Source organism: Marmota marmota, unplaced genomic scaffold, assembly GCF_001458135.2.
Source record: "Marmota marmota marmota unplaced genomic scaffold, marMar, whole genome shotgun sequence".
In the NCBI taxonomy this organism is placed as follows: Eukaryota; Metazoa; Chordata; class Mammalia; order Rodentia; family Sciuridae; genus Marmota; species Marmota marmota.
In genome coordinates, this window is record NW_026000093.1 from 35,941,465 (window position 1) to 35,962,911 (window position 21,447).

A 21,447-nucleotide genomic window follows, 5' to 3' on the forward strand; every position below is an offset into this window, starting at 1 on the left:
GTTTGTTGAGCACCTACTATGCACCCAGCAATGTTTTAGGAACTAAACATACAGTGGTGTCAAAAAAATATAAACAAGATCTATCCCTGATGACATTTTCATTAGAATGCTATAGGTAATTTTTAATTTCAGTTACAAGTGCTGCATGTCAGTGGGAAGGAATGACTTAAATAGGGTGTGTGGAGGGCACCCAGGATTTGGCTTTGATACTAGTTATTGAAAGATGAAAAGGAGCCAGCTATTTCACTAGTGAGCAGGAAAGGCAAAGTGAATAAAAAAAAAAAAAAAAGAAAAAAGCTGTCTCAGCCTGATTTATAATGGTGGCAGTTAGTCCTCAGGTGGTAGTATTAGAGAATACTTTTTTTTTTTTTTTCGGTACTGAGGATTGAACTCAGGGGCACTTAATCACTGAGCCAAATCCTCAGCCCTATTTTGTATGTTATTTAGAGACAGGGCTGCAATGAGTTGCTTAGCACCTCACTTTTGCTGAGGCTGGCTTTGAACTTGCAATCTTCCTGCCTCAGCTTCCTGAGCTGCTGGATTACAGGGGTGAGCCCCTGTGCCTGGCTAGAGAGCACTATTGATCCTGTGGTGAGACTGGGCCTTGGACCAGCCCTCAAACTGGAGGCTACCCTGGGGTTAGCCTTTCCCTCTTTCTGTTGCTACTACTCCTGCGACCAAAGAAGGGTATAGGGGAGAGAAAACTTCCCTCCAGTTACTAAGATTGACAAGCTTTAGGTGGTAGCCTTGCTTCACCTGCAGTGGCAGAATACAAGTCCAATTGAGTTACACTTTTATTATAGAATAGCAGAAAGGTAGCAACAGCATCATTAATAATCTTGCCAGTAGCAGCAGTAGCTGGCATTTATTAAGAACATACATGTGCCAAGTACTTTCAATGTAGTAATGACTTAGACCTCAAAATCATTCTGAGATAGGGAATAATACAAACCCTATTTTCCAGATGGGGAAACTGAAATAAAGAGAATTGAGCAACCTGCATGGTTCATGTAGCTAGTGGGTGTTCAAAATTGGTGATATGACCTCAGAACACACATGCTTTTATATATAATGCACTATACTGCTTCTGTTTTCAAGGAATGATCTGGGAAGAGAAAGTAAATTCTAGGATATACTTTCATTTCATGCAGGCACTTTGAATCTCAGTTAAAAATTTCGTTACTCAAATCTCTTGTCTCCATTACTCTCGTCATTATCATAAATTCCTCTAGTTGGATCCTGAGAATAATGAACTTTTTGGTTAAGATTCTCTTTCTTTCCCCTCAGAATGTATCCATGTTTGAGCTGGTTTTTTGGCCCTTTAGATTCTTGGATAACATGTTCGATCATATTCTTTCTGCACTGAAGTTCTCCTTACCTTCAGCTCAGGTGTGTTCTCCTAACAATTCAACTCAATCCATCTCTTGCTTTCTCCTAGGTTTAAGGTTGGTTGTTTTGAATATTAGCAAGTTTGAAGAGGGAGGAGCAAGTATTCCATGAAATTCACTTCTCAGCTGTTACTTTTTCATGTCAGGCAGTTAATAGGACTTGTGAAACTAAAATTCCTTACTCAGATAAATAACAGGCAATAAATTTCATGATACTGATAAGTGGGCAAAGTTTTCTACTCATATGCTTTCCCTGCCTTTATGATTATGATTATTATTATTTTTTAGTTTACTGTAAATTATTTATGTAAACTAACTAAATGTGGTAGAGTTTCAAAGACTATCTGAAAATAAGTTGGACAATAGATTTCATGGCATAAACCAGCAATAACTCTAAATACCCTAGGAATGAATAAACCAATAAATAAAAAAAATGGTTATTTACTTATTTTTTTTTAGATGAAGTTCTCACTATGTTGCAAAGGCAGGTCTCAAAATTCCTGGGCTAAACTGCTGCTCCCGTCAACTAGCTGGGACAACAGGCACATATAGCTATGATGCCTGGTTTTAATTTTTTTTTTTTTTTTTGGTGCTTTTAGGTCAAAACTTTAGGTTCCCAGAGAATAGAATATCTCCAAAATTTGACTTACATATGAGAATACTGAATGAAAAACATAAATTAGAAAATCAAAATTTATTTTATTTATGTTTTAATTAACATGCAATTTATTTCATAAAATCCATTTGCTAATTGATCCCCCATAATAGGTTTTACTTATTCACCTCTGTCTCTGCTACAGGTCCATGGACAACATGACCTAAACACAGCATTGGCAAACATGGAAAAAAACATCCTTACCTTTGAAGAAGACAAAATTCCCATCACTGTTTTCATAAACTGCATCGATGCTAGGAGGCAGGCCCCGCCAGAAGTAGGTAATTTGCATGGGGTATCCATCCATCACTCTGTTGTTTCTCACTCGCCAAAACCACTGGTCCTGCAACCCAAGCAAAGGCCATCATCGCTCACAAAGTGCAGGCCTCCACCGTGTGTCACTGTGCAGTGGTTGGGTGGATGGTTTTAAAGCTAAGTTCAACTCATTGTCACTGTCTTAAGTCAAAGCAGTCAGGGAAAGAGCTAAACAACTCGACCACGGTGATCACAAAAGGGTTTGTAGTTAATTTCCCAAACCACACAATGTTATACAAAGCATAATGTCAAAGTACTTGATCTCATTTTACATATCTCCAAGGCTTCCTAGATGGAAAAATCAGAGCACGCACAGGTCCCTGCCACTGGGGATGTGAGTCAGCTTCCTGAATATGAGGGTAGGATTATGGCCAGGTATACCTCCTGACATTTTTAGAGAAATGCCACATCTCCATATCTGAGATGGTGGGAATGAACCTGCGCACCATGTCCTGGTATGCTCATGTCACACATAATGTCCTGTGAAAATATATGTAGGGCACTCTTTGACCATGTGTCATGGTTTGGGTGATAAAATATATGATTACGATAAATGGCTAAATTTATCCCCCCAAAAAAGGCATTGTATCAGATTACAATAAGGGTTAAGTGCTTCTGCTATCTGATCTCATAATAATTGTATACATAACACAGGACACTGTATCTATTCTTATCTCTAGTGAATAACACATGACTTGGTTCATTGTTGGTATCTATAAAGTTGTGGAGTTATTAAATAGCCTATGTACAGTGAATATGCTTCAAAACAAATACTAATGGAGAGAAAAATAAATTTTCCAAAAATGATTCATCTGGTGACATTAAATTTTTAGTTAAGTATTTTTGCTATACACACAAGTATGTATCACAAAAATTCTTCAGTTATTTTTTGCATCTCTCTTGTTTTCTTCCCCGAACTTAGAAATTAATAAATGATTTATTAGAGGGCTTTCCTATGCTGTTAGCTAAGAATGGGTTAGACTGATTGGATTTTCTAAGAAGTTTCACTTATTTGTATATTCATACACACAAAAATATATGACACTAAGGATTCTTGGCTTTCCAGTAATAAGTAAAAATGAACATTTTCCAAAAGGTTGTAGAGGGGTGTCTCATAAAAATTGAAGGGAGATCAGAAGAGTAGAGAAATGGGACCCAGGAAGAAGAAGGGGAGGGAATGGAAAACACTGGGGAATGATGTTGTCCAAACTGTATTGTTGTATTGTGTGCATGTATGAACATGTAATAATAAATCCCACCAGTTTGTGCATCTATAATGCACTAATAAAAATGTGGAAAATTTTAAAATGTTAAAGTTTTCTTAAAATCCTTTGAATATTTACTTATAAAGGATTAATTAAAAACTTAATTAGTAGCTCTGAGTTCATTTCCTATTCTTTTTCTGTTCCCTAACAGCTATGTCCCCAAAATTTGACTCACATATGAGAATACTGTATGAAAAACATAAATTAGAAAATTAAAATTTATTTTATTTATGTTTTAATTAACATGTAATTTATTTCATTCTATTGTCATCTTTGTCTAGATACTAGTCACTGAGTTAACTGAAAACTAATATGATTAGTATAAAAACTATAAAGGACTTTCTGAGAACTGGGAACACGGTAGCATTTGAATCATTGATTGTTATTATTGTTAAAATTACATTGTAACTAGTTATCCTACATTTCCTCTTTGTTTTTTTATTTGCTGTTTTATGTCTCCTTCATTGTTCCCTTTATAGATTTTAGCTGTATTGTGATTCTGGCTATGTATTTCTTTCTCCCCCAAATTTTCTTATGTTATTAACCTTATCTTGATAATTTTCATGGTACTGGGTAGTTTGAATTAAATGTAGAAAAATTAAACAGAATCTAAAATAAAAAGTTATTTCATGAAAAGATTGATCCAGGAAAATAAATATGGGCATAAAGACCAAAAGCTTACTGCTAATGAAATGTAAGCAGTTAGTATTCTTAGCTTTGAAAAGAAAACAACAACAACAACAACAAAAAGTGAAACAAAGCAGCATTTTTGTCTAGCTACTAGAGGGGATTTTAATTGAATTTAAAATCATTCGAGCCTCCAAATAAAATGCATTTAGCACTTTAAACTATACACCCAAATAATAAACAAAAATGGCTAAACACCCGACTGCATTCCTATAAATAACTGACCATGATTATGGAACAATGAAAGAGAAAGTTCTTTATACTGAAGAATGAGAGGAAACCAGGTGAAAACCCTGCATTCCAATTTTTCTCAGAGAAGCACAGGGCCGGTGGCTCTTTGGAACAGACATATGTGGCATACTGAAGATGGGAACACAATCCCAACTTGCCACTAATAAAGCCAGAAATGAAAGTCCTGACTCAAGATAAGCATCGTCAATTTGCAGAAATTCAGAAGGTGATGTGAACCATGGATGAATTCATGACTATTTCTTATTGATAGAAGTCTTGGCAGAGTCTTTTTTAAATTATAAATATTCCAGCAGTACGTCTATTCAACTTATCCACAACTTCTCATTTTAGCAGAAAGCAATGGCACACATAATTCAGAAAGCATTCTATTACAGAAGATGTATGTTCCTCCTACTGCATTCACCCCAGGTTGCCCTTTCAGAATTGGGACCTGGGAGCAATTCCTACAGAAATGATATTTAACACGACATTTAGGTCTCTGTAAAAACTTTCCTTATAAGTAAAAAGTTCTCTGGCCACCCTAGCTAAAATTGAAGTCCTTCACTCCACCCACACACATCTGCTGACTGTCTTCACCTCCCTTACTGGCTTTATTTTCCTTTGTTGCATTCATCATTATTTTACATGATGCTTGTTTTACTTATTTTTTGTTACTTTTCTCTTCACAAGAGTACAAGCTCCATAGTGGCAAGGATATCTGCCTTTTGTTCACTTAATGTTTCCTCATGTCCAGAAAAGTGCCTTCATGCTTCATGGAGTAGATGCTTAATAAGTATCTCTTGAAAGAAAACAAAACATAAGGAAGAAAGATAAAAGTTTTAGAAGCCAAAACTTTAAAGTTAAATATAAGTTTGTTCTCTTTATGGCCAAGGTGCTTTCTTATTAAAAAATGAATAAAAGCTATGTGTGTGTGTGTGTGTGGGAGGGGGGGCTCACAAAACTATAAAAATTCCACTTGAATAGGCATATTCTGTTTCTAGAAGGGAGTGATATTTAAAGGTCTTTGAACCATGGAGGAAAAACATATTTGTTCTTATCCTTTCAAACAATATAAATTTTGTTTTAACTTTAGATGTGAGGGGAAGAAAGGAGAATGAAGTCTCTGGAGCTCTACATCTATTGTTTATGTGTTGTTCTGGCCTCTTTTTATTTTGCTGTGGCCCTAACAGAAGTGGATAGAAGGAGATGGGATGCACCGATAATAAACATAAATAGCCTATCTGCAAAGTCAACTTGTGAAAAAAATAGTGCTTAACAGTTACCAAATCGGAATTCTTATTTAAACACCAATATTTTGCTTAAAATATAAACAATTATAGGCTTACTTGTAGACTCATTTTTCCGTGTAGCATGGGGCCCAGAAAGACCATTTTGTTCACAGACATTAATCCACAGAGTACTATTTAGTGTACACAAAGAAGCAGTAACATATAGGAGAAATTCAGTTTACTTTTTTTTCTATCCCATTTAAAATTCTGGTTTGTTGCATGCATACTGTTTGTTAAGAACTATACAAGAAAGTGTCCTCTTGTTGTCTCAATATAAAGTGATGATATTATTTATATACTAGCAGTAAAGGATGCTACTTTCTGGACTCTTAATAAACCAATTAGAACTGATCTATTTTCACTCCTGTTCTTATTTATAAACTCATTTATTTAACCAACAACTTGTCTCAAACGGAGCATTTCTAGAAGTTGCCAGTGAGTGGTGGCTTCAGCTCCTCCCTGATCAGCAATCTTGGTCTTCCTTTAACCTTCCCATTTTTGGATAAAGCATCTCAAATCTCTTTTCTTCTCATCATCCTCTGTGCCATCAAGCTAGACTGAATCATCACCGTACTTCACGGCAATGACTGCAATGCCAACCCAGAGACTGGTTTGCCTCCTACTGCATCTAGAATGAAATTCAAACTTGGGTCCCTGCCTGCATCTCCTACATAGTTAGTTCCTTGAGATCTCCCTCCTGCTCACAGTGCTCCACTTACATTGGCTTCCTTTCTTTGGCTTACAAGGCAAAGGAAGAGATGCAATAGGCCTGAATTTGCTTCTACTACTTCTTAGGCAGAAAGGTATGTCTGAGGTAGTCGGGAAGATTTCCACCCAGGACCCGCTTTTGGCAGTCAGACTCATCTGGAGTCTGGGAGGCAGCAACACATGGGTAACTATGAACATGGGGCAGAAAGTGGGAGCAGTGCTGAGCTCTAAGATGAAGGTGGATGTCCAAATGTTTGTCCATTCCAGGTCACTGCTCTTTTGAAGGGGCAAAAAGAATGCATGGGAAATTTGAGGTCAACAGGTCTAGTGTCTATTGTTGGAGTGAGTTAGTAAAAGAAGTGTGCTTCAGAACAGCTGCTTTTAAGTAGATGACTCTTCACTATTGACTTGCCGTATGGATAAAAAGCAAATAATCAGAATTTATTATAAAATATATTATTTTGAAATTTTGTTTTATTTAAAAAATAAATAGCATATGTTTGACCCTATATCTTGCAGTCATGTCTAAAATTACTGAATGCATTGAAATAAAAACTGAAACCAAGGCTAATAAAAATTGTTAGGTTAACTTCATTCATTTTTAGGGTATTTTAGAAAAGTACTTGAATTCATCATAAAATACTTTTAATAATAAAATATATCCAATAGAAGCAGAAATCTTTAACACATTATAATTAAAATATTAGCTTTTCTAAATGGCTTAAATTTTAAAACAAATTACCAGATTCTGTTGAAAAGGTGATAAGGATCTTTGTTTCCCCAGAGTAAAGAAAAGAAAAAAAAAAAAACTGATTTAGTATATTCAAAACATTATGGATTTATAAGCAAGTTTAGAACATCTATTTTTCTTAAAAAATTAGTTACATTACACAAAAATGTTATTTTGGTTTTGTTGAATGTGGCTCAATGAAAGATATTTTAGTAATTCTCTGTACATACAGCAAACCTGAAAGCAATAGTTTTGTGTGAAATTTAATGAATTTTTAATATACTTGTATTATGTCACAGCAAGTAATTCTGTTTTGAGGCCATATATATTATGGTCAAATGGACCATGTATTAAATCTAATTACACAGTACTAAATATATTTTGTTTCTTCTTTAATGCATGAAGATGTTGGATGTAGCATTATTTACTGTAAAATAAAATAAAATATTTTATTTAAAAAACTCACAAAGTAAAAATATATAAAAAAGAAGGAAAAAATACTTGCAAACCTGATTACAAAGGGTCAATTATTCTAATATGTAAAGAATTCTTAAAACTCAAGAAAAAATCCCCAATAGAAGATGTGCATGTTCGGTTGCCAGAAAACAAAAGTTTGAGCAATAGGAAAATATACACCACACCTCATTTAAAAACCAGTGAAATAAAAGCTGAAACCATTCTGCGATACCATGTCTTTCTTATCAAATTCCTTTGATGTTGTGGCTTATAGACATAGGCACCCTGATACATTCCTAATAAGAATGCAAAAAAGGCACAACATGGCAACATTGAACAGCATAGCATAAGTATTTGCTCTTTGACCCAGCAATTCTTTCTCTAGCAATCTACCCCAGATGAAGATACAGCCTATCAGATAAAAAATACAATGAGATAAAATGCATCACAAAATCACATAATAGAATTGAAGTGTATAAGGTCTTTTATTGTGTTGTCATTTATGATGACAGAAGTGTGCTATCTTCAGTGGAAAAGAAAAGGAAAAAACCTGTATGTTAATATAGTTGTATAGATTTAGACCTAACTATTATAAAACATAGGTATTGTTTATGTTTGTGTTCGTATACACAAATATGTAAAGAATACTAACAGTTGTTTAATCTATATTTTAGGTGCGAATGTATTCATTCTTGAAATTTTTCTGTAATTTGAAATATTTTACAATAAAAAGTTAAAAACATAGTAATTTAAAAGTGTGAAAACACAGAGCCAATTACCTTATGATAAAATATTATGTAATCTTATAAATATTTGTGATGGCTAAATACTATTGTACTGTAAGTTCATTAAACTTCCATTGACAAGCATTTATATTTGCTACAGTAAATAATGCTACAACCAACATCTTCGTGCATTAAAGAAGAAACAAAATATATGTAGCACTGTGTAATTAGATTTAGTACACGCTCCATTTGATCATAATATATATGGCCTCGAAACAGAATTACATGCTGTGACATAATACAAGTGTATTAAAAATTCACTAAGTTTTATATAAAACTATTGCTTTCAGGTTTGCTGTATGTACAGAGAATTATTAAAGACATTATTGTGTTTAAAAAGAACAAAACCATTCATATTGAATTAGCTATACTTCTTTTCAATACTGGGAAAGAGAAATAAGATTATAACTTGGAGAAGGAAAAAAAAAAAACTAAGGGAGGCTTAATAGATGTATCTGGCAAAGAGAATGCTATTCTAGGAAGCTTTCATTATCTTATCACAACAGCTGACACAAACTGGTTTTTGGTATATAAACATCAGGAGAAAAAACAACCACTAGAATATGCTTTTTCACCAAGACAGGCCTGAATGTCTGCAATGTGTTTGTTGACATGACTCTCAGGGTTCCTCAATCAGATTCGACCAGGCATAATTCTGGAAGAAAAGAATCACTGGTACATATAAATCGGTCAAAAACTTTAAATATTGCTTGTATTTTTAAAAAATGTTCAAAACATAGACTCACTGTATTAATAGAATAAAATAATATATTGACGAGTTATTATTAAAAGTCATTTCTAAACTCATAATTCAGATATTCCCCTTCCTCTCTTAATGTTCAAAGAGGCATCTGTTATAGTTACCAGCTGGATTCAGAGAGGTAAATTCATTTAATAAGTAAAGTGTATATAGGTGTTTCTGTTTTCTTTTTGTTTTCTTTTTTTGGTGGTGGTGCTGGGGATTATAAACCAGGGCCTTGTGCATACAAGGCAAACACTCTACCAACTGAGCTATATCCCCAGCCCTGTATATAGGTGTTTCTAAGGAAAGGGAACTTAGTAGTTTCAGAATATTTGTTTACTATTTATGCTAAATTAATGTGATAGTTTTTATAGTCTCCAACATTTTTAAAAATTCATTTGCTTTCAGATTAATTTATATTGAAAAATCTGGAGTTCAGTGTTGTGTCTGACATGGGCCACTTTCTTATTATTTAGTAATTATTAAATCCTGACAGAGAGCATATTAATTTTTTAAAATGTAAAGTTTATAATCCTTGATGCAGAATCCAATGAGGTACATGTCATAACATAAGTACCCATTTTTTAAAATCCAATTTTCATAAAGAACAAGGAACCATACCATGCAAGTATGTTTAGGCTTAGTATATAGAGGCCTGAGGAGGAAGATACATGTGTGCTGACCCTGTTATCTTTTCAGTTTCTTATATCTTTTACCATTTTTTAAATTTTATTTATTCTAATTATTTATATATGAAAGCAGAATGCAATTCAATTCATATTACACAAATAAATCACAATTTTTCGTGTCTCTGGTTGTACACAAAGTAGAGTCACACCATTCGATCTTTTCTTACATGTACTTAAGGTAATAATGACCATCTCATTCCACTGTCTTTCCTACCTGCATGCCCTTTCCCTTCCCCTCTCTCCCCTGTGCCCTATGTAAAGTTTGTCTATTCTTCCCATGCCCCCTCACGTCCCCATTATGAATCAGCATCCTTATATCAGAAGACATTCGGCATTTGGTTTTTTGGGATTGGCTAATTTCACTTAGCATTATCTTCTCTAACTCCATCCATACCTGCAAATGCCATGATTTTATTCTCTTTTAATGCTGAGTAATATTCCATTGTACATATATATGCCACATTTTCTTTATTCATTCATCTACTGAAGGGCATCTAGGTTGGTTCCACAGTTTAGCTATTGTGAATTGAGCTGTTATAAACACAGATGTGGCTGTGTCCCTGTAGTATGCTGTTTTTAAGTCCTTTGGGTGTAGACCGAGGAGAGGGATAGCTCGGTCAAATGATGGCTCCATTCCCAGTTTTCCAAGGAATCTCCATACTGTTTCCAGATTGATTGCACTAATTTGCAGTCCCACCAGCAATGTTTGAGTGTGCCCTTTTCCCCACATCCTTGCATTTCTTCTTAAATCTACTCTTGTTAAAAAGCACTTGGTGGTGATAGCAAAGAAGAGAAAAACCATTTACTAAAACAATGCATTGTTAATACACTGCATTTAGGGAAAGCTGCAGGCAACCAACAGCAGTGTACCACACAGAAACATGAAGGTTTTGCTTTATGTTTTCTTCCATTGGGCTCTGAACATTATGAATATTTGTAAGGCAAGTTAAATACCAATTCATATGCTATATAATTGAGAAAAACTTTCACTGGACAAGCCAAAACAAAAACAAAAACAATAAAAAACCAACAACTTCTTAAGAGTATATAATGTACCAGGCACAATATATCTGAGCCACCCAAAATGACAATAATACTTTCACTGTCTCTTTTACAGGTAAGAAAACTGAGGATGGGAGAAGACAATGGTGCTAAGTCTGCACTCCTATTAATCTGTGGATATAGTCAATATAGAGAGGAGAGGAAACCACTGATTTCAAAATGCTCTTGAAATGCTATTGTAGCTGCCTCTAAAATGGGCACTACTACTTAACAAATATAATGAGCTGCTGTGTCATTAGCACACCTATCAAGAATTACCATCCCTTTATTTGTGTCCTGAAGAAAGATTTCTTATTTGCAATAAAAAATGATGTTCCTACTGAATAAAAAAATGTACAGGGCTATCTTTACTTATGGTATAGTTTTTGATCACCCATTCAAAAGAGGTCTATCTCCTCAACCTTTCTCTATCACAGTATCATGTTTTATTTTCTTTATAATAACAACAGTCTCTGAAATTCATATTTGTTCTGATCAGAGCATGCACCTCCTCTGTCTTATTAAAACACTAAATTTCTCAGCCCTGGAACAATGCCCATTACTATTTGTTGAGTGAGTGTTCAACAATAGGGAAAGAAAGAACAAAGATAGTGAGAGACAAACCAGTAAATCTTTTGCTTGGCCTGGAATTTAGGGGGATGGACTGTCAATAGCCCAAGTAAGTGGCCTAACAGAAATTCCTTTTTGGAACACTTTACTGCTCTCGTGGTGCCCACATCTACCAGCATCTTTAAACCATTGCATGGAAATTATAGATCATATACTGTTTCCCATGAGCATCATTATCATCCTTTGCTTTCTTCTTCTTTTTGTCCTTCTTTTAAAGGTTAACTCCATGTTTTATTTCCTCTAGGGATACTTGCTTGAAGCAGTGCCTCCTATTCCCCAAAGATTCATCTTGATTTTTAGCTGAACCTACTGGTCATTGCCACAGCATCCTATAGCTCCTTTAATTCTGAACAATGCACCAGGACCTAGTCATGCCGTGGAAGATAGAAAATGTTTCACAATACCATTTAGGAGGAATCAAAGGTTTGAGCTGAAGCTAGGGTGCTCAGCTTAGTTTTCAATCAGATATGCTCTTTCTCCCCAGACCTCACTACATCACTCAAGTGGAAACTTGTTGGGCTGTAAGGTATAGAAAGTAGAGCAGATAGTCAGTATTAAGAATAATATATGGAGCAGATATAGTCCTCAACAGATCCATTTCAAAGCCCTGAGCAATGCAGAGGGCCCAAGGAGGATGGGGAAAGTAGGGGGTTGCCTAGGAGGGAATATGCCACTGGGAAATATTTTATTTTTCTTTCAAAAGGACACAGAGTTATACGTCAACAATTTGTTAAAGCCCTAGGTTGAATTAGAAATTGGCTCCTAAGAGAGAAGGTTAGACAGGGCAGAGAATTCCCAAGAAATTGCAAAGCAAGAGACCCTGAAAGATTCCTAAGTGACTTTGTTTCAGAGTTCAGGAGCTGTTGTTGCCAAAACAGAAGAGACTAATCCTCATTACCATTATCTAATTGCTTTATGTTAATATGCTCTTGAGAACCTTCCTTCTGCTGCCACTGTTCTGCTGTGGTTTATTTATTTAAAAACAGAGTTCAAAAGGTAACTGTCCTTCCTTACACTCAAAGAAAGTCCTCACAAAACAACTTCACAGTTCAGTAAAAGAAGCAAGTTCTAAGACAATCCTGAGGGAAGAGTGAGGACCATAGTCACTATCCACAGGAAAGCACTGGGTTATGAGTTCATTTTTATCAAATGTAACCACTGTGTTTTAGCCTCTCTTTGCTTACCTTTGAAGGAAAAATTTGAAAAATTTCCATAAATGAATTTCGTAATTCTTCAGCTAAATAATACAATCTTGAACAATTACATTGATACGGTCAAATAGTTTTTGAAAATCATTCTGAGCAAGTAGCAATCTAAAAACAGATGATGAATGAAATAAAACTGATGCCTAAGGTTGGAAACTTTGTGAATGTGTAGAAGCCCAACTTAGTAGAGGAGTCATTCTGGCTTAAAAGAGAGGATATGTCTCCTTCACTTGGCTGGAAGTTTTGTAAGTTAAGAGAAATTTCAGAAGGCTGTGATGGTGAGGAAGGATGGTACTGGCTTAGCTTTCACAGGAAAGCTTTAAAGGTGTTAGAGAAAAGGAAGCTGGCACACATCACAGAGAAAGAGAGTATATAATAACTGATGCTCCCTCAGGCTGATGGTAAAGGTGAGTAGGAGTGGATGCATTTCCTTAGGAGAAGAGATTAAGATTTGAAGGCTAGGAGGAATTCAGAAAACACATAGCAAGGGTGCATACGATAAGAAGGAGGGGTGTTAACAAAGGAGGAGGTATGGCAATTACAGAAGCAACTGCACACAAATGTGATATAAAACAGATTAATGGGGCATCTTGATAGATCATCCAGTGATATGATTAGTAAATCAGTATCTAAGTAAACAGGTACAGAAATGAAGGAATAAAGGAAGCAGGAACTAAAGTAAAACTACATGTAGAACAGGAAGGATCTGTCAGGCTGCAGAGCACTGTATTACCTGTGTGTGTGTGTGGGGCGGGGGCACAGACAGTGGTTTACTGGAATTAGCAAGGAAAGCACTAGGGATTTCAAGAGGGAAGTATGTCACTGCAACAACTTGGGAAACAAAAGCACCTAAGTTAGGAAAAAGAAAGCACTTGCATTAGGTAAATGCTAATTAGTGAAACACACATGGCAGAGTAGACACTGCTAAGTGAACAAAATACCACAGATAATAAAGTATAAGTTCAAGTTCTGCTCAAAGTGTTAAACAAGAAAAAGGATTTTTTTAAAAAACACATTAACATATAAGTAGGAATACCTCTCCTTGCTTAATCATGTATAATATTTTGAATGCTAAGCTGTGCTGATTTGCATCTTTTATGTTAGGGGATATAGTTGGAAGTTCTAGTGTAATTGTGAGTACCTAATCCTGATTTATATTTTTTACATGGATTCAAATTCACAAGAAAGAGAGGAGAGGAACTCAACTTATTTAGTAGAACAAATTAGTTCTCTCTCTCTCTTTTTTGTCTTCTGCTTATATTCAAAAAGAGAGATACATTCCCATTTATCTTTCTGCCAAATTTTCCACAATTTTCAATTTTACTTGATTTTTATTTTGTGGTTAAAAAGTAAGTTCCAATTGTAATTAGTTTTATACACATCATGAATGTAAATGAATCTCACTTTATGTCAGACATCTATTCCTGGAAAATTAGGTATTGATTATTTTGTAAAGCAAATATTGCTGGGTGTGAGGTGTATGCCTGTAATCTAGGCTACTCAGATTCTGAGGCAGGAGGAGAGTACTTTCGAGGCCAGCCTTACAACTTAGCAATACCATATCTCAAAAGAAAATAAAAAGGATTGGGGTGTAATGAAGTGGTAGAGTGCTTGCCTAACATGCAAGGTCCTGGGTTCAACATGCAGTATTGTAAAAGAACTGCTAATAATACTATTTCAATTAAACTAAAAGGCTAAATATTTAAAGGAGTGGTATTAAAAATAAAATCATTTTTATTTTAATTTTATAAGTACTCTTTCTATGCAAATGAGTATAAAATAATATAAAATCATTTTGTATTGAGACAATGTTTTTAAAGGTCAACTATTTATAGCTCAGTGTTTTTGATACTTTTGTGTTTCATTTAGACCCTTAGATTTGAGAGGATATCCGAGTTAGTGAGTTATCTTATGTACAAAATGAGTTGGTGATACATGGTCTAACCCACTGGTCCTCTAATTGGTGCTCAAATTCATTAGCAAAAATTGTCAATTATTTGACAATTTAAAAAATTAACAATACCGATTACAACAAAAAATGTGGCCACACCATATATTTTCATAAAACTTTGTAAAACACGCATTGTTCCATTTAATTCTAAAGCTGAAGTAAAATACTGAAAGAAGACAAAGATAGTCCCTGGTAATATGCAATAGCTTTAGTGTTTTAAATATCTCATGTGATACAGCTTATACAAAATTAACAGTGCTATTAAATATCCTTCCCATTAATGTAAGCATGAATATCTGAGTTCAACCTGCCAAGTGAGATTAACAAAAGCAATCTATATTGTGTCTAGAAAATCTTAGAAATGGAAAAGTGTTTTCTTCTTTCTAACTGACTTCCCAAAATGCATTCTTCACCTACATTAAGTTGGTCTTGGGGCTGAGGGAATATTATTTGTTTTTATAACTATTTTTCTGTAGGTTTTTTTTTAAAATAGTAAACAATCACCATGATTAAGCAAAAGTCATTCATATTATTAAAAATTCAGGTTTTTTTTTCCTACCAGTAATGACCAAAAAAGAATACAGTCCACCTATTGCTTTGCAATATTTATGCTATCATTCATTATTAAATTTCTTAAAAATACAAGATCAACAATACCTACATTTTTTTTTGAGATTAAAATTTTTTCCTTCTTTAGTCAAATTCTATCATTGTAATTATTTCTTTCTCCTGAGAAATAGTGGAAATAGTGACTGCATCACAAAACACATCAAGGGGATATGGGCTAATGATCTTCTTCAATTTAATATTGTTTTGGTTCAATTCTTCCCTGAGTAGAGTACTACACCATCGTATCCCCAGAGTCACAGAAGGAAAAGAATTACTTCCACTCATACATACTAAAGGAAAAACAAATGAGGAACTAGAATGGCAGAAACTGGACTATCTTACACAGACAGATACACACACACACACACACACACACTCTCTCTCTCCCTGTTTTCTCACTGTGTTGAAGATATTCTCTCAATTGATGTATTCCCAATTAAGACATAAAACTTCTTTTTACCTCTTATTAACAGTCAAAAGGCATGGTTTCAAAAATTTTAAGTGATTAATTCATAGGTTTCAAGATACTGATAAATTATTTAAAATTGATTCTTTGGATCTGAATTGTCAATATGGTAGCTGCAAATGGCTACTTAATTTAAATTAGCTGTATGTGATTAAAAGTCAGTTCCTCAGTAGTTATAGTCATATTTTAAGTGCTCAATAGACATAGAAGACCATGTCCATAAAGGATTTCAATCATTGTGGCAAGTTCTGTTGGAGAGTATTGCTTGAGAAAGATTACATTTTGGTGTGATTTGATGAATGTGACGTTTTCCCATTCTGATTTGTTTTAAGACTCCTATGCTACTAAAAGAATAAAATCCTAAATGCAGCTGTGGTGCAAGACTATGGGAAATGTTGACTGAAATAAACCTTTGGCATTGGAGATTTCATCGGGGTCAGTTTTTAGCAGAAACACTGTAGTTATTGATCAGGAACTTGAAATGTTGCTACAGCTCTGCTGGTGCAGTCAGTTGAAAGGCTAACTGTGATAACAGCATCATAGGTAGAGAGAGGCACTATGACCTCAACTTTCAGAATTTTTTTGTTTTAAGAATCTGAGGGAAAATGTTATTTAGTTAAAGATCTGACTAGACTGCTCTTTCATCATCTTTGCTTTGCTGTTTCCATTTGTTGGTTAAACCTTAGTTTAATGTTACCTTTTCAAAAAAGATCCTTCTGAACTATTAAAACCAGATTAGTCCTATACGGTTTTGATAAGTTTCCCTCCAACGCCCAGATATTAAAGACTGGTCTCTAGCTCCTGGTGCAACTGGGAACTGGAAATGGTGGTGCCTTTGAGAGGTGGGGCCCAGTGGGAGGTCTTTTGGTCATTGTGGAAATGCCTTTGAAAGGGAACACTAGGACCCTAGCTTCTTCTTTTTCTTCTTTTTCTGCTTCATTCCTGGCTATCAAGAGCTGAAAAGTTTGCTCCACCATCCATTCTCTGTCATGGCATGTTTCCTTGCAACAAACCCAAAGCTACTTCTTTGTCAATCATTTACAGATTGAAACCAAAATTTTGAGCCAAAAAGTAGATTATCTCAGGTATTTTGTCATAGTAGTGGAAGCTAACTAACACAAATCCCCTTCCCACCTATCTCAATTCTTTGCTTCTATCACATTACCCTGTTAAATTTTCACCATCACATTCATTTATGACCTAAATACTTATGTGTATTTACTTGACTTTTGATTGTTTCCTCCTTTACTCAAATAAAGCTCATCTTTGAGGAATTTTATGGAGTTCACTAAGATATTCCCAGATCCTAAATGGCTACCAGGCAAAGGCAAGTATGTTGTAAATATTTATAGCATAAACAAGTCAATGAACACATTGGACAAGAAATGGAGATTAAAGCTATTCACAGTGGAAAAAAATTTTTTTAATATAAATGCATTTCGAAATTAAAAGCATTTTCTTTCTAAATTTTCTAAATTTGATTTTTGCCATTCATATTTACCAACTGTTATATCTGAAGTATACTAGTTACAAAGTTATGTATTTACTCATGTTTACTTTTTAAAGTTAAATGAAAAGTCAGCCTAGCTGGGTGCAGTGGTGAACACCTGTAATCCCAGTGACTCGGGAGGCTGAGACAGGAGGATCACAAGTTCAAAGCCAGTCCCAGCAAAAGTGAGGCAATTCAGTGAGACCCTGTCTCTAAATAAAATATAAAAAAGTGTTAGGGATGTGGCTCAGTGGTCAAGTGCCCCTGAATTCAATCCCTGGTACAAAAAAAAAAAAAAAGAGAAAAGCCTAGAGCATTCTGAGATCTCAGTTCTGCAGACTACTGCTCCTGCCTCACCTCTGCTCTCTCTCCCACAGGAAAAAGAGACTGAGCTGCAGCCATAGCTTTTAAAGATACCAGGAAGACACCCATGAAACCAGAGGTGGCGATTCATTTGAGTTAGAATTACCCTCATCAGGTGCAATGTAAAATTGCTAGAGAAAGCTTATGTGGTAACTTGGTCACAGGAACAAAGAAAAAGAATCTCAAGGTTAAAGGACTTGTTGCCATGCCTACCAAGACTTTGAGAATCACTATAAGAAAAACTCTCTATGGCAAAGGTTCTAATTCATTGGATCGCTTCCAGGGAGCCAGGAGTTGAGGCTGAAGTCACCATGGCAGATGACTAAGTCAACTATTTAATAAACTGATTATTCGTTGTTAAAAAAAAAGTTTTCCTATCATCCATGAGACCGGCCATCTATAGGAGTAACCGACTTAGGTGGTGGTGGGTATCTCTTGGGGAGACTGGGGATGTGTACAAATCTAATGAAGAATGATAAAAGAACTTAAGTCTCAATTACTACAATATTCTTTAAAAATCCCATGTAAGAGGAAGTTTTGAAAATAGGAAATAGCAAAGTTAGATAGTATATTGTTTAGAAGAAAGTGCACAAAAATCAGACTTTGGTCAGGGACTTTCATAGTGCCCAGGAGAGTATATGTCTTGAAACCTTAACACAAGCCCCATGTACAATTTTTAACTATGTGTTAACAGTATCACTGGGACCAGTGGACTATCCAACTGTGATGGTTCTAGGGATGCCATTGAAAGGTTAATAAAATAGGTACTTGTCACTCCGTTTTTCTGTATGCTTAACAAAACACTGTTGAAATCCTGAGAACTGTTTGCTAATCTTGTTCCCAGAATGTGCTGTCCCCAACTGCCAAACTGCAGAATGTATCCCCTCACCCGGTTGCAGGCAAACCGGCCACTCGCCCTGACCCGTCAATGAACTTCCCTCCCTGCCCTCTCCAAGGAAAGTATATAAGCTCTGCTTAAGCTGTTTTCAGGGCTCTCTCTCTTTGCTCTATTCAAGTGAGCTCTGAGCCCCAGCATGCTGGAATCCCAATAAACCCTTTGCTGTTGCATGAGACAGTCTCTTGGTGGTCTCTTCCTCCGATGCTCGCCCGACCTTTACACCATTAAGCTCCTCTGTTTCAGAAGTAGCCTTCTGAGTATAATGTGGTTTATGATCCAGAATTCTCTTAAGCATAAGTAATCCATATTTATCTTGATAATTGTTAACTGTCACTATAACTTGATGTTACCTTTTTAGCTTATGCTTCATCCAATTTTGTGAATTTGGTAAGCTGACTGAGTCTTTTTGAGCCCAAAATCACTGGAGGCCCATAAACCCAAGGATTAGATCTTAAAACACTGCTAATCCCATTTGATGGATAAGAGCTGGTTCTCTTGCTGGCCATTTGTTTTGTTTTGTTTTTTGGTGGGGAGGATTGAACCCAAGGACTTAGACATGCTAAACATGGATTCTACCACTAACCTATACCCTAGCCTTTCTTGGCCATTTTTAACATCTCAATGCAATTGAGATAAGACAGTGCAATTCTGATTTACACTGTCTTAATATTATTTGATTTCTAGATTTGGGTTGTTCTTTGTACTTAATTATAAATGAAATTTCAATTAAATTGAATTTAAAAAGTTAAAACATAGAGTAAAGAGAATAATCACACATGTGTTTGTTGATATTTAAAAAACCCCCAAGTAGCCTTCTTAATAGCAATCATTTTAGGCTTGGCTAGGTGGGAGGATTACAAATGCTGAGGCTTTCTGCCCTGTTTTAGGAGTGTCCGGCTTATATTGGACAATCTTAAGTGGTATTTTCCTTCTTTATTTTCATATATATATTAGCAATTTCAACAATACTATAAGTGTTTTCATGTTTGAAATTCATAATTAAAGACCTTTAAGAAAACAATCTCTACATGACATATCAGAGTTTGCCCAAAATCGACATTGAATTCTCACATTATTATGATATGCCACACATTTACTTAGTATAAGGTGGGTCTGTTTTGGGCTTAGACCAGGGTGGAGTGTATTACTGGAAATAACAGAAAGAACTCTTTATTTCACATGTAACATAACTACACACTGTGTGTTCTTGGGGAAGTACTGTAGTACATTTTTAATATGGGATAATTATATTCATTTACTTTTTCCCAAACATGCTTTAGCTTTAAAATAACTATTCTATGGCAGTGTCTTGTTCATAGTTCAACAGAATTCTTGAAAGTAACAAATAAATGCTAGATAACTACAAATTCCATTGATGAATATTAACCACCAAAATGATTTAAGATTGTTTGTGTTATTGTTCATTTGTAGGTTAATTTATAAAAAAAACTATAATTATCTGAAATTATTAATATTTTAGGAGATTAAAAAACACAACAAAATTAACTAATGATATTGTTAACTGATTTTTAAATTTACATTCTTTCACATGCCAAGTAAGATAAGCTATTGCTTGACTTTCAAAATCATTTACTGACCAGAATTATAAAATTGTAAAATATGAGATACACATACCCTCTTGCTGTGTTTCAACTGTTCTTTAGTTTATATAGCACAGAGTTTAAAAGATGTGTTTATTTTTATAATTTGTAAAGTATTTTACAGAATATTTATGATGCTGAAACACAGCTTGTCAAGGGAATGAGAGGGGCAGATATGGACCCGCAGCAAGTCTCCAAAGAAGTGATGTCTTTGTTTCCCCCACGCAACCCTTCAAAAGCACAGTTTCAAACTGAAATGTCAGCAGTAGGAAAGTTTGTCCATTTTCTTTCCAGTCTCTTGAAAAACTGTTAGTCCCTTGTACTGCAGCGGCACTTAATAGGTTTTACTTGGTGTGTTATGCAAAGCCTCTCTGTGAGCCAACATGAGAAAGTCCTTTAAAGGAATGTCAGCAGCTTTAGAAGCTGCTTGTCAAGAGGATTTCAGTTTTCTTTCTCTGGCCTTCTTAACCACTTTCAAAGGTTTATTTCATTCCGAGTAGTTTCCATATTATTAATGCGTATAGCTTGCAACTGTAATTCAGGGTGGGCTGCATAGTTACAAAATTATAGACAGAGTTGATTAGGTATAAAAATAAAAGGCAAAGCTCCACAGATTTTACAGTACATTAAAATTTTACTACTGGCCATGCTTAGTGGTATGGAGGAAAAGAAGGCAACAATTTGCTAAAAGTCATTTAAAAAACTATTAATTTTGCTGTGAAAATTGACTTAACTTTTTGCAACGTTATGACTTTTATTATTATAATTACAGATAAACTAAAATGTGCAGGGAGTTTTTTATTTGTTTGTTTGTTTTGTTTTCTTATTTATTTTGTTCACTAGCAGTGTATGTCAAAAGAGCCTTGCAGGGAGTCCTCAGTAAGAGCCTTGGACTCTGGTTTTGATTCTATCTTCTGGCTTCAGACTTGTGTGCATTAGAGCAAGCTGTTCATGTCTCAGTCCTTAGCTCCCCATACATACAAGACATTTGAGTGCCTCTTTCATTTTGAGCATAAAATTTTAGTGAAAATAAGGGTGCTATAGTTTGGATGCAGTTTGTCCCTGCCAAAATTCATGTTGAAATTTGGTGGGCAAGGTAGCAGCAACATTAGAAGACACAACCTTTAAGAGGGGTCCATGTCTTTTTGTACTACTGGATTACATTTTGCAAAAGCAAGTTATTTTAAAGTGAGTTGGCTCCTTTGTCCAGTATGTGCCTCATTGCTACTCTCGGAATATGCTCCTGCCATTTGA

General features: G+C 35.1%; 1 protein-coding gene across 1 annotated transcript in view; it reads right to left on the reverse strand.

Moving 5' to 3' along the window:
* Mmp16 (matrix metallopeptidase 16) overlaps nucleotides 1-21,447 on the reverse strand; it is a 267,958-nt gene that overhangs the window by 41,054 nt on the left and 205,457 nt on the right. Inside the window, exon 7 of the mRNA XM_048782771.1 lies at nucleotides 2,248-2,386. Within this exon, the coding sequence (XP_048638728.1) occupies nucleotides 2,248-2,386 (139 nt within the window). The remainder of the gene's footprint in view (nucleotides 1-2,247; nucleotides 2,387-21,447) is intronic.